The 15239-nt window shown below is 41.8% G+C and overlaps 1 protein-coding gene across 1 annotated transcript in view; it reads right to left on the bottom strand.

The window, feature by feature from the left end:
* The window catches only part of LOC134346865 (contactin-associated protein-like 5), a 1591243-nt gene that overhangs the window by 884889 nt on the left and 691115 nt on the right, over positions 1-15239 (bottom strand). The window contains exon 5 of the mRNA XM_063048670.1: positions 1650-1853. Coding sequence (XP_062904740.1) covers positions 1650-1853 — 204 coding nt within the window. The remainder of the gene's footprint in view (positions 1-1649; positions 1854-15239) is intronic.

The raw sequence follows: 15239 nt of genomic DNA, 5'->3' as shown, positions 1-15239 counted from the left end.
TCACAAAAGAGAACACCCCTCTTGACGTGTTCTCCTATTATGGCAGAGATGATCCAAAGGGAAACAAGAAAAGACGCACACAGTCTCAGGTCTGCACGGTAACCCAAAAGGGCTGGAATGTGCATCAGAAATTCCATTTCCTCCACTTTTACCAGCGCCAGGATGAACTTCCCCTTAACAGTGGATGCCTTCTGTGGGGATTGTTGTACCATCAAGCTGAGATCTAAATGCTGGTCATCCAGGCATGGTCAAAATGAAAGCACTGGCTCAAAGCTTTAACTGGTGGCCTAGGGTAGATTAATGGATCGAACAGCTTGCCATGCACTGTTTGGGATGCCAACATGTTCAGGGAAAAAGTGTTCAGAGCTGTCAGAACCACTTCCTGCAACCCCAGAGTCAACTCCTACAATCACCATGGATGGAACCCCAGAACCTGAGAATGTGTCATGGCTGCTAGTCTCAGCAGCTAAGTAGAGTGACCTCCCTTGTCAAGAAAGCTGTTATCCCACAAGTGTAAAGAATTCTCAACACTGATTAAATCTTTAAACCTGAATGGGACAATAATATACTGTGGATGTCTAAAGAGTAGTTTTATTACATAGTATATTGTGCATACTATATGTACACAATGCCTGTAAAAAGTATTCACACCCCCCTTGGAAGTTTTCATGTTTTATTGTTTTACAACATTGAACCACAGTGGATTTAATTTGGGTTTTTTGACACTGATCAACTGAATAAAAACCCTTTTGTGTCAAGGTGAAAACCGATCTCTACAAAGGGATCGAAATTAGTTACAAATATAAAACACAAAATAATTAATTGCATAAGTATTTCACCCCCATCTCCACCTTTTATATGACACAACAAGTCATCACTGGTGCAGCCAATTGGACTTAGAAATCACATAATTAGTTAAATGGAGATCTGTTTTTGGAGACCTGTGTACAGTCAAGGTGCTTCAATTGATTGTAGTAAAAATACATCTGCGTCTGGAAGGTCCAACTGCTGGTGAGTCAGCATCCTGGTAAAAACTACACCATGAAGACAAAAGAACGCTCCAAGCAATGCTGCGAATGAAAGGATTAACATATGAGGAGTGTTTAATGGCTCTGTATTTTATTTTCCAGCTCTGAATTCACTTCGAGGCAGCAGCTTCTTTGGGCAATTTAGATGTGATGCTGTCATAGAATGACCAGATTAGGTAAGAATGGATTATTTCTTACACAAAGAAGATGTGTAAATCAGATCTCCACCACCTTCCTCTCACCATGTATCTGACCACCCATAACCAAATATCGACTTGAATTAAATCTGAATTTCTCAGACTGCTGAAATGAGATTTGAACTAATTTCTTTGGATTGTAAGTCCAATAATATAATCACTATATCAAAATACTCTAGCAGTAAGAAATCATCACTTGCTTTTAATTTAACACTGCCACGTACATATAATTAAAATTTTGCTCTGTTGTAAACAAAAAAATCTGGAAATAGTGGAAATCTGAAATAATAACAAAGAATGCTAGAAAGACTCAGCAGATAAGGCAGCATCTGAAGAGAGAGAAACAAGAGAAACAGAACACTTTAATAGAACTTCACCAGACACTCACAGTTACAGTAAGACAGAAATGAACAAGATCTCATACCTAAATTAATCTCCAGTGAGAGCTTGCCTTTCTTCAGCTCCAGAGTGATGTGGTCTCCCTGTTGTCCCTCACCATGCAGAACCACACCATCACTTCTCATCGTCTTAAACTTCAAGAGGACCGCGTCCTTCAATGAGGACATGCTCTTTTGGTTGAATCTGTAGAACATGGAACTCATTCCATCGAAGTCAGCAACATCAGATTCTGTGAAAACAAATCCCGGCTGTGACTTTTCAGACTTTTCAGGAACGTAACTGGAAGATCAAACTCCCAAATGTTAAGCGATCTAATTTGCGAATATCACTTGTTTGAGAAAGTAGCATTTATCTACATTGATTACAATCACACCCAGATCCTGTTCTATGAGAACATCACCCACTCCGAGCACCATGCCTTGTCTGCATTCAGGTAGAGCCTAATAGATTCCAATTTTGTACCTACATAACTTGCGCCGCTCTTCAACAGTTCTAAGAAAGCAATAAAAAGAAAGGATTTTATTGTACAAAATGTGGGTTTGGGAGATATCAGACCATAAGACCATAAGGCACAGGAGCAGAATTAGGCCATTCAACTCATCGACTCTGCTCCACCATTCTATCATGGCTGATTTATTCTGTCTCAACCCCATTCTCCTGCCTTCTTCCCATAACTTTTGACTCACTGACTAATCAATAGCCTAAAAACTTTCACATTAAATATAACAAATAACTTGGCTTCCACAGCCACCTCTGGTATTGAATTCCCCAGATTCACCAACAGCTGGCCGAAGAAATTAGCCCTTTCTAAAGAGGTGTCCTTCTATTTTGAGGCTGTGCCTTTGTCCTAGACTTCCCCACTATTGGAAACATCCTTTCCAAGTCCACTCTATATGGCTCTTCAATATTCAACAGGTTTGCTAGTGTTAAAGTCTGTAGCTCCACAGTTGCTTGCCGTCCCTGGGAATTATTTTCCTGCACTTGCTGTTGGCTTTCAGGATAGCGGTTCCAACCAGGATCTCATTTCAGATAACAAGAGCAAACTCCAGGCAGCATTGCTGATTTCCAGATATGGATGTGGCCTTCGTTGGTCACAGATATAAAGAACCAGAGGCAAAAACAAGGAGGTTTTTTTTAAACAGTCATGATCTAAAAAGTTTTGCCTGAACGGATGGTGAAAGCTGAATCAACAGTAACCTTGGTGAAGAGATTGGATAGCTACTTTAAGGAAGCAGTGTTTATTTATTTCGAGATACAGCACAGAACAGGCCCTTCTGGCCCACTGAGCTGCACCTCCCAGCAGCCCACCGGTTAAACCTAGTCTAATCACAGGACAATTTACAATGACTAATTACCTACCAACGGGTACGTCATTGGACTGTGGGAGAAAACCAGACCACCCAAAGGGAACGCACACGCACAGGGGAAGGAATGTGCAGACTCCTTACAGAGGACACCAGAATTTGACTCTGAACTCCAACACCACAAGCTGTAAAAGTGTCGCACTAACCGCTACGCTACTGTGGTGCTCCCTGTGATTGTCAGGCTCCCTCAGGGGAAAAGAGAGGGAGAGAAGGATTTGTTGGACTATTCTTTCAAAGAGCTAGCATAGACAGGCTGACCAAGTGGCCTCGTTCTGTGTATATCATTGACTTATAATCAAAGGGTTAGTGTATGAGAAGTGTTTGGAGGCTCTGGGCCTGCACTTACTGGAGTTTAGAAAAATGAGGGAATGAGGTTTCTCATTGAATCCAATTGAATATTTAAAGGCCTAGATGGAGTGGATGTGGAGAGAATGTTCCAATAGTAGGCACAGCCTCAGAATAGAAGGACATCCCTTTAGAACAGAAATGAAGAGGCATTTCTTCAGCCAGAGGGTGGTGAATCTGTGGAATTCATTGCCACAGATGGCTATGGAAGCCAAATCATTGGGTATATTTAAGGTGGGGGTTAATAGGTTCTTGATTAGTAAGGGTGTTAAGGGTTATGGGTGTGGGCACGTGGCCAAGTGGTTAAGGCATTGGGCTAGCAACCTGAAGGTCGTGAGTTTGAGCCCCAACCGAGGGAAAATGTTGTGTCCATGAGCAAGGCACTTCATCAGTCTGTGACGACACTGGTGCTAAGCTGTATGGGTCCTAATGCCCTTCCCTTGGACAACATTGGTGTCATGGAGAGGGAAGACTTGCAACATGGGCAACTGCTGGTCTTCCATACAACCTTGCCCAGGCCTGTGCCCTGGAGAGTGAAGACTTTCCAGGCGCAGATCCATGGTCTCGCAAGACTAATGGATGCCTTTAAATTAAGGGTTATGAGGAGAAGACAGGAGAACGGGGTGAGAGGGATAATTAATCAGCTGTATCCTATCAGGCTTGCCACTCATGTTCGTCCAGGGGAATCAGGTTTCAGCCCCACCCAACAGGGTATTCAAATTTGGGTGGATGCTGTATAATGTATTCCCGTTCACAAACCCACAATGCAAAATATTAGACAGTACACCGTATACAATCAAATGATCAACTTTATGAATCTTAATTCGACTACAGGGCTGGTATGAAAATAGACAAACAAAATAAAAGGGCCCACTGTTAAAGTCTAAATATACATTAGAGCTCACGCAGCAGGTATTCCTCCACTATTCTCTTTAAACAAAAACAAAAAAAAAAATAAATAAAAGAAAAAGAAGGGGGACTGGGTAGCCCATATTGAGAATAAAGCAAGAAGAAAGAAAAACTTTCTGATCAAATCCAAAGTTTCGAGAGAGTAACTGGGAAAGCAAGAAATCAAACCATATGAAAATATTGAATAAAAGGTCGCCAGGTTTCTTCAAATTTAAAGGATGTATCAAATGTCCGACTTCTTATTTTCTCTAAACTTACATGGAGGAAAGCCAATAAAAAACAGTAGGTGGATTAGAGTCCTTCTCTCCTAGCCAATAAAGTTGTAAAAACTATTATCCATTGAGTGGAAACAGGAACATATCTTGCTTCCGAAATTGCTGTAAATAAACTCGGTTATAGGTCCAAATTCAAGACATCTTTACAAAAATTATCTATCTTGATACAAGACCAAAACATATGAGTTAAAGTAGCCACCTCAATATTACATCTGTCACAAATAGGATTAATATTGGGAAAAATACGGGCTAATTTTGGAATATGTGCTCGAAGTACTACCTTGAACTATATCAAGGATTGACGGGCACAAATAGGTGAGGTATTTACCAAGTGAAAAATTTTATCCCATTGATGGTCTGAAAATTGACACTAAAAATTCCAATTCCCACGCATCTTTAATTTTATCGTTAGATACCTTTTGCAAATTCAATAACCATTTATAAATTATAGCTATCAGTCCTTTCTGAAATGGTTTAACCTGAAAAAGAGTATCTATCATATTGGGTGGATGAGCAGAGGGAAAATTTGGAAGTAAACTATGTTAAAAATTTGATATTTGTAAATATCTAAATATCTAATGCATTAGATAAATCATATTTGTCCACTAACTGAGTGAAAGACATTAAACAATCCCCCATAAACAAATCCAAAAAGTTATTATTCCTTTGGTTTTCCAAATTAAAAAGGTCTGATTGGAAATTGATGGTTTAAAAAATAATTAAGATTTTAAAAAATTCTTTTTTGTTTTTGTTTATAGAGTATAGTGTTTTTCCTATATATAAAATTATAAAAGTTTCTTTATCTTTTTTCTCTTTTTATGAAATGATAAGAGGAGAATTGATTATTTTATTTTTTATTATATACTATTAGATTAATACAATGTGATCTTGATAATGTTTATTTTACCTTTCATATGTATTGTTATCGATATAGATATCTGAGATAACGCTCCTCTTGTTTGTATATATGTACTTTTTAAAAAATTAATAAAAAGATTGATAAAGAAAGAAAGCAGGTACTCCTCCACAAACAACCTCAACTGAAACGTCGCTGACCCACGGACCCCCGGATTCCAGTATACATCGTCCGGTGGTCTACCAGAGCTCTCCACACGCATCCTTCCTCTTTACTGTCTTCGACCAGAAGCCCGCGAAAACCCGGGCTCCCAAACATACAAGAAAGAATAACATTTCTCCCATTGGCTAGCCGTCCGTTATCTGTAGTTATAACCCAAACGTTGCTACTACAGAGAAACCATTACCTCATCAGTAAATATTACAGAGAAGCCATCACATTAGCCTTAGCAGTTAACATTACTGAGAAACCCTACACAGCCATGATGGAATGGCTGAGCAGACTCAATGGATTGAATGGCCTAATTCTGTTTCCACGTTTTTCAACTTTAGAGCCACAGGTGTAATGGGAAAGCAAAAACAAAATGCAGAATACATGGTTTACAGAGAAATCACAGTGCAGGCAGACCATAAGGTTCAGGGTCATGATGTGATAGATATTGAGGTCAAGGGCCCCTTCTAATGTAGAGGAATTCTATTCCTGGTCTATTATCAGTGGGATAGAACTGTCCTAGACCCTGCTGGTACATGCTTTCAAGCTTTTGCAGCTTCTGCTCAACATGAAATCCTGAAAGCAAGTATCATCCAAACGTCTCTTAAATGTTGGTATTATACTTGGCTCAACCACTTCCTCTGGCAGCTCATTCCATGTATGCACCACACTCTGTATGAAGAAGTTGCCTTTCAGGTGCCTTTTTAACCTTTCACCTCTCATCAATGCCCTCTAGTGCTTTTATAGTTACCATTCTCTGGGAAAAAGACTATGTGTCATAAACATGAGGAAATCTGCAAATGCTGAAAATCTAAAGCAGTACACACAAAATGCTGGAGGAACTCAGCAAGTCAGGCATATCTGTGGAAACCAGTAAACCATCAACATTTCAGGCCAAGACCTTCATCAAGACTATGTGTGTTTACCCTATCATTTACCCTCATCATCTTATGATCTTATACACTTCTATAAGGTCACCCTTCATGTTTTACACTCAGCGGCCATTTTATTAATTACACCTGCTCGTTAATGCAAATATTTAATCAGCCAATCAGCAACGCAATGCACAAAAGCATACAACATGGTCAAGAGGTTCAGTTGTTGTTCAGACCAAACATCAGAATAGGGAAGAAATGTAATCTAGGTGACTTTTAGTGTGGAATCATCGTTGGTGCCAGACAGAGTGGTTTGAGTATTTCAGAAACTACTGTTCCCCTGGAATTTTCATGCATACTGTGTCTGCAGTTTACAGAGAATAGTGCAACAGACAAAGCCATTGTAAGCAGCAGTTCTGTGGATGAAAAAGCATTGCTAATGAGAGAGGTCAGAGGAGAATGGACAGACTGGTTCAAGCTGACAGGAAGGTGAATGTAACTCAAATAACCACGTATTACAACAGTGGTGTGCGGAAGAGCATCTCTGAACGCACAACACGTTAATCCTTGCAGTGGATAGGCTACAGCAGCAGAAGACCATGAATGTACACTCAGTGACCTGTTTATCAGGTACAGGTGGTACCTAATTAAGTGACCACTCAGTGTATTTGCAAGTGTTGAAGTGCTAGCCTGCCTATTTAAAGAACTTCAGTTAATGCAAATAAAAAATCTGAATGCAGCTGGGTGGAGCACACAACAGTGTAAGCAACAGTTTTCATAAACCCCAGAACACAAAGGACACAGGCACCACAATAGTGTAGCGGATACAGCTCGGGGCGCTCCAGAGTTTGGAGCTCAATTCCAGTGGCGTTCTGTAAGCAGACTCTGTACATGGAATGTGTGGGTTTTCTCAGTGTCCTGTGGTTTCCTCTCACAGTCCAAAGGTGTACCGGGTAGCTTATTTGGTCACTATAAATTGTCCCGTGGTTAAGTTAGGGTTAATTGGGTTTGTCAGGGATTGCTGGGGTGGTGTGACTCAAAGGTCCAGGTGGGCCTACTATGCACATAATTACTAAATAAAGTAAAACAAAAACTAAGAACTGAGATCATCCCTGATTCACTCTCTCATAATCTAAATGCTGCAAGCCATGCTTAATATGAGAAATTATTAAGAGTTCAAAGACAGAACTGGTTCTACACTGCAGAATGACACCATTGATTAGAACAGCTCTTTGCACTGCCAGTGGAGCCAGCTCATGTGAATGAGGTGATCAAATATAATTTGGTACTTGGAGACACCTTGGATTAGTGTGCAGCCTTCTTCATTGCCGTCAACCAGCTTCAAATCCTATACCAATCGCTTTGATTAAAGCCTCTTTACCTCAGAGTTCAAGGATCATAAGCTAAATTAATTTGGACAGTCTCAACTACTTCCTAATGGTTGCAATTTTACAGTGAAAAAAAAATCACATATCAGCAATAATTCCCTCACGGGCAATGCCATTTTAAAGGCCTCAGGAATGGAAATTTTAAACGCAAACACGAGGAAATCTGCAGGCGCTGGAATTTCAAGCAACACACATAAAAGTTGCTGGGCTAGGCAGCATCTCTAGGAATAGGTAGAGTCGATGTTTCGGGCCGAGACCCTTCGTCAGGACTAATTGAAAGAAGAGCTAGTAAGAGATTTTAACGTGGGAGGAGGAGGGGGAGATCCAAAACGATAGGAGAATACAGGAGGGGGAGGGATGGAGCCAAGAGCTGGACAGGTGATTGGCAAAAGAGATATGAGAGGATCATGGGACGGGAGGCTTAAGGAGAAAGAAAAGGGGGAGGGGGGAAAAAGCCAGAGGATGAGCAAGGGGTATAGTGAGAGGGACAAAAAGGAGAGTGAGAGAAAGAATGTGTGTATATAAATAAATAATGGATGGGGTACGAGGGGGAGGTGGGGCATTAGCCGAAGTTTGAGAAGTCAATGTTCATGCCATCAGGTTGGAGGCTACCCAGACGGAATATAAGGTGTTGTTCCTCCAACCTGAGTGTGGCTTCATCTTTACAATAGAGGAGGCCGTGGATAGACATATCAGAATGGGAATGGTATGTGGAATTAAAATGTGTGGCCACTGGGAGATCCTGCTTTCTCTGGCGGACAGAGCGTAGGTGTTCAGCAAAATGATCTCCCAGTCTGCGACGGGTCTCACCAATATATAGAAGGCCACATCGGAAGCACCGGACGCAGTATATCACCCCAGCCGACTCACGGGTGAAGTGTCGCCTCACCTGGAAGGACTGTCTGGGGCCCTGAATGGTGGTGAGGGAGGAAGTGTAACCCCATTTCACGCACATCTGCTCTCACTCCATCCTCCCGCCACCCTGCTAGGAATAGGGTTCCCCTTGTCCTCACCTACCACCCCACCAGCCTCCGGGTTCAACATATAATTCTCCGTAACTTCCGTCACCTCCAACGGGATCCCACAACTAAGCACATCTTTCCTCCTCCCCTCTGCTTTCCCCAGGGATCGCTCCCTATGCAACTCCCTTGTCCATTCTTCCCTCCCATCCCTCCCCACCGATCTCCCTCCTGGCACTTATCCTTGTAAGCGGAACAAGTGCTACACATGCCCTTACCACCATTCTGGGCCCCAACAGTCCTTCCAGGTGAGGTGACACTTCACCTGTGAGTCGGCTGGGGTGATATACTACGTCCGGTGCTCCCGATGTGGCCTTCTATATATTGGCGAGACCTGATGCAGACTGGGAGACCGCTTTGCTGAACACCTACGCTCTGTCCGCCAGAGAAAGCAGGATCTCCCAGTGGCCACACATTTTAATTCCACATCCCATTCCCATTCTGACATGTCTATCCACGGCCTCCTCTACTGTAAAGATGAAGCCACACTCAGGTTGGAGGAACAACACCTTATATTCCATCTGGGTAGCCTCCAACCTGATGGCATGAACATTGACTTCTCAAACTTCCGCTAAAGCCCCACCTCCCCCTCGTACCCCATCCGTTATTTATTTATGGACACACATTCTTTCTCTCTCTCTCCTTTTTCTCCCTCTGTCCCTCTGACTATACCCCTTGCCCATCCTTTGGGTTTCCCCCCACCTTGTCTTTCTCCCCGGGCCTCCTGTCCCATGATCCTCTCATATCCCTTTTGCCAATCACCTGTCCAGCTTTTGGCTCCATCCCTCCCCCTCCTGTCTTCTCCTATCATTTTGGATCTCCCCCTCCCCGTCCCACTTTCAAATCTTTTACTAACTCTTCTTTCAGTTAGTCCTGATGAAGGGTCTCGGCCCGAAACATCGACTGTACCCCTTCCTAGAGATGCTGCCTGGCCGGCTGCGTTCACCAGCAACTTTAATGTGTGTTGATGGAAATTTTAAAAAAGCTATTGCAGCTGTAAGATTGGGGTTAGATTCCTGCCACTGTCTGTACATTTTCCCCACTTTGGGTCCTCCGATTTCCTCCCACATTTCAAAGATGTACAAGTTAGGGTTAGGGTTAGTGAGCTATGTCAGTGCCGGGAGCATGGCGACACAATCTCTGCTGATTTCATTTGATGCAAACAATGCATTTCACTGTAAGTTTCAATGGACATGTGATAAATAAAGCTAATATTTAATTAATTTAGAATCGGTCATTTCTCACACTGGGGATAATTGCAGCAGTTTCACATGGAAGTCCTGAAGTTATTTTCAGTTATTCAGGATGACTCCTAAAGTTGCGTTGAATTTCAACATCTCCTTCAGTTTAAAAGCAAGTGTGCATGGACTATAAATGCCAGAATTGCCTGGAGCATCTATATCCGATGAAATTAAAAAAAAAAGACTTCTCTAAGGGTATAATTACAATGTTTAAAAGACACTGAGACAGGTGCATGCATAGAAAAACTTTAGAAGGTTATGACCAAACACTGACACATTTCACTGCATGTTTTAATGCACATGCAACAAATAAAGGTAATCTTTATCTTTACCTGTGGGCTTGAACAGAGGGTTCTACCAAATGGTCACTCAAGCAGTGTTTGGATTCTTTACAGTTAATTTATGTTAATTTAAATTTATGTTAACTTATGTTTGTCATATTTGTAATATACTATGACACTGCTGCAAAAGACCTAATCTTAAACTTCAACATAAAAGTAGCACACACAAAATGCTGGAGGAACTCAGCAGGCCAGGCAGCATCTATGGAAAAAAGGTACAGTTGACGTTTCAGGTCAAGACCCTTCAGCAGGACTGAAACGTGACTGCCAGTCCCTGATGAAGAGTCTTGGCCTGCAACGTTGACTATATTCCTTTCCATAGACGTTGCCCGGTCTGCTGGGTTCCTTTAGCATTTTGTGAGTGTTGCTTGGATCTCCAGCATCTGCAGATTTTCTCTTGTTTGTAACTGCATGATGAGCTGTTCAAGTGCCAGTGTCACATTACATATATGTTTCAATGTGTATGTGACAAATAAAACATAGGGTATAGAACCCCAAGAACGGCACTAACTGCTACTGGCTGGTGCAACCCTGAGACCGCAGTTGCCTGTCATTTTAATCCTACATCCCATTCCCACTCTAACCTCTCTGTCAATGACCCCCTCCGGTGTTTTAACCAAGCTTAAATACAACTCAAGCAATAGTAACTCACCTTGTTACTGGAAACATTACGGATTTCTAGACTCAACACTTCAAAAAAAATCAATGATTTCAGATAATCAGCAGTTCAAGCCTTTGTATTTCAAGTTTCCACCTTTTTCAGATTTATTTTATCCCTGGATAAGGTCTGTTATGTATTCATCTTCCCCTAGTTATATCTCCTCTTGATCTATCTATTGCCATACACCAGCCTAACTCTACTGTTCGACCTAATCGTTCTACTTCACCCTATCAGACATCTTTCTGGGTGCACACATCCGTAAGGTAAAGTCATTCCCTTTAGAATAGAAGTGTTTATGTGCAGATCTGAAAGAGATATTTGAAATTGTTAAAGGTAAATGCAGAATGGATAGAAAGAAACCATTGGTGAAGAAGTCAGAAACCAGGGACATAAGGTGAAGATGGTTGGCAAAGGAAACAAAACTGATATCAATACTGTTTAATATGATGTCCTGTTCACAAAGTAAGGAGAACAAAAGAATTGCTATTTGAGGTCCAATGCAGCACAAAGCAGCTCAAATAAAAAGAAAGTAATAATAATAATAATAGGCATCCGTTAGTCTCGTGAAACCATGGATTGGCGCCTTGGAAGTTTTCCAGGGCACAGGCCTGGGCAAGGATGTATGGAAGACCGGCAGTTGCCCATGCTGCAAGTCTCCTCTCTTCACGCCACTGATGTTGTCCAAGAGAAGGGCATTAGGACCCATACAGCTTGGCACCAGTGTCGTCGCGGAGAAATGTGTGGTTAAGTGCCTTGCTCAAGGACACAACACACTGCCTCAGCCAAGGCTTGAACTAGTGACCTTCAGATTACTAAACGAACGCCTTAACCATTTGGCCATGTGCCAACACAATAATAATAATAAAACACACAATAAATGTACATAAATACATTGGAAAGCTTATACACATTGATTGTATGTCCATAAAGTGATCCTAGACTGTACAAAAAGTGACTGATGGGAAATAATGAAGTAATGGTGGAGTTGGTGGGTGGAAGTGTTGATCAGCCTTACTGCTTGGGGAAAGTATCAGTTTTTGAGGCTGGTGGTAGCTACATAGCATCTTTCGTGATGGGAGTGGAACAAACAGTGGAGGCAGAGTAAACTGCTGTGTTTAAAAGGAGCTTGTAATATCTCTGAAGGGAAGGAATACTCAAAGAAATGGAAAATATTCAATGAAATGGGAAAAGAGTGGGGAGACGATGTTTTACTGTGTTAGTGTGATCTCAAAGGGCTGAATGGAATTCCATCCAGACTGCAACTATTTTGTGGTGCTGTGATTCTATTAAAGATCAGGATAGTTTGACCTTTTAATTACTTTGACATTTGCTCTGTTTTGCATCCCACTACTTTTGTACCAGACCTGTAAGGATCAGCTCGATAGCCCGATCCTCTGTATGTTACTGGGGTAGTTTCTAGTTCTGGCTAAAATCTGCTGCTCAATTAAGCAAAAAAAATAGAATTTCACTCTATAAATATGGATTGACTTACTAAGCATTTTCAGAATTAAAATTATTATGAATAATAATGATAATAATAATAATAGCAAATGTTAAAGGGATACACTGACGATCCTCTCAGCAGTCCTTACAATCCTTTGTAGGGATTTTGTTGTTATTACTCTGAAGATTATCAGTGAACTAAATCTGCATTTACAGCAATCACTAGTTTTGTGGTTATCAATATTAATGCTAGTTTTATTTTTCTTACCCCAAATTCCAGATTAAATAAATCTTCATTGGTGTACTAAATTATTAAATGTTTCAAAAGGACAGTGGAAGGCAACAGGAGTCTGTTCCTTGTCAAACCAAGAACTTACTGTCTGGGAAATAATTTACATTGCCCAGCTTGCCTTTGCAAATCCAGGAGGTGAAGTTATGCAGTTGGCCAACCAAGGACGATACATCAAGCTTTTCTTGGTAAAATAAATTTGGGAAAGTTCCCTTGGGGGAAGAGGAAAATGCGATTGAAAATAAGGCATCACCACAAAGTTCCTATAGTGACCAATAGTGCATAATTTCCAGTTACACTGTCACCTCAAAGCATTTGCATCCTGGGCACTCAAGATATACACCAGACACAGCCTTCCACAGTAATCTACTGCAAATTGTTTTTCAATAAACATGCAGCCATGTCCTCCGTGGTCATTAATCCTTTTGTGTGAGTGTCATTATGTTATCAAGACACAGGAGTGTGCTAATAGCTATTGCCAGCCAAACCCTGACCAAGGCTAGAAAGGTTTTGCCTGGAGATTACCCTTTACTTCTCACCTTCTTCCGCAAAAAAAAGAGCAGAGGTAGAGAGGCAGAGGGAGGGGGGAGGAGAGAAAGAGAGAGAGAGAAGGGGAAGGCAAGAAAGAGAAGAAAAGTGAGAGAGACAGGAGAGAGAACTCCTGTTCCATTGTAGTTCTAGTGCCAATGCAGTACTTTTGAACTCACCGGGGCATCAACACTACCATCAGGTAGGAGAGACACAAGCCCAAAGACCCACACTCAATATTTTAGGCTTCTTCTCTCTTTCCCTCTGTCAGCCACTTCCAATGCTCAGTGTAAAAACATTCTTCCGACAAACACCCTTAACTTTGTTCCACTTGCTTTAAAAGGAGATGAATTTCCAGATCAGAGACGACGTAATTGCCAATCGCCCCTGATGTGAGCCGACATTTACGTGCCAGGCGGCTCCTAATTAATTAGCTTGTTTATTTCGGCTTTTTTCTTAAAGATGTGCTGGGTGCGTTCCGGCCACCACTGCATTCTTCGCAGCCTGGAGGTTAGGGACCACTGATAAGTCACTTATAAGTCAATAGCATCATAACATTTTAAGTAACGTTTGGATATTAAACACACTGCACATATTTTCCTCGTATGAACATATAAAATCATTGCAACAGACCAATATCGCTGAATCAGTGGGAGCCCTGGGCTTGTTTTCCTGCAACAAGACGGTCCTATCGAGGGGTGATGGGAGGCAGCGATATTCGAAGGGGGTTCCTTATGTCCAGTCTATTCCGCAATTTAGTTTTCGTTGCATTCATTGCAGAAAACTCTGCTTTGCAGAGATATGTTGGAAATGGAAGCAATGTTTTCAGTGCTTTCATGGCTATCTCAGGATAGTCAGCCATGACTTTGATCCAGAATGCCGGCAGAGATGTTATGTCAAACATACTTTTCAGCCCACCGTCATTTGCAAGCTTGAGGAGTTGATCTTTTTCCCGCGCTGACATGGATGATTCACCAGGGACATTCACAAATGGGTCACGGACCCATTCCTTTGCACGTCTTGGGTCACTGATGACCTTGCATGCGTGACAGGGAATGAGGAAAGGTGCAGCTGACTCATATCGTTTCATATCACCAAATCATATCGTTACCTCGCGGCCCAGTGGTTGGGGAGACTCTTAGCACAAAGAGATACCAATCAGGATGCTCGCCCTCCCTCTCAAAAAAATCTATTTCTGAGATATTGTATATAATTTTCAGGCGTCAGGGAGCCACTATCGACATGCGGGAGACTCCTGGAACTTCTGGGAGAGGTGGGATGTCTGAGTAAGTCACCTTTCATTTTGCTTTACTCCAAAGGGGAAATCCCTAGCTCTCTCAACCTTACCTCATTAGACATATTATCTAATCCAGGAAGCATCCTGGTAAATCTCCACTGCATCCTTTCTAAAGCTTCCACATCCTTCCTATGATGAGGTGACCAGAAATGAATGGAATACTCCACATTTGACCTAACCAGAGTCTTAAGGAGTTGCAGATTTACCTCACAGCTCTTGGACTCAGGTCCCTGGTAAATGAAGGCCAACACACCATGTGCCTTCTTAACAACCCTATCAACCTGTGTGGTGGCTCTGTTCCTCCACACTGTTAAGAATCTGGACATTAACCTTGTACCCTCCTTGAACTTCGATCTCCTGAAGTGTATCACTTCTCACTTTTCTGGATTGAACCCCATCTGTCACTTCTCAGCCTAGTTCTGCATCCTATCATTGTCTAGTTATAACCTATGACAATCTTCTTGATTTTCTACAACACCAACCTTCATGTCATCTGCAAACTTATTAACCCACCCTTCTACTTCCTCATCTAAGTCATTTTTAAAATCACAAGGGTCCCAGAACAGATTCTAGT

Source organism: Mobula hypostoma, chromosome 5, assembly GCF_963921235.1.
Source record: "Mobula hypostoma chromosome 5, sMobHyp1.1, whole genome shotgun sequence".
Classification (NCBI taxonomy): Eukaryota; Metazoa; Chordata; class Chondrichthyes; order Myliobatiformes; family Myliobatidae; genus Mobula; species Mobula hypostoma.
Note: the sequence above shows the minus strand (reverse complement) of the source record. Positions and strands in the feature narration are given on the sequence as shown.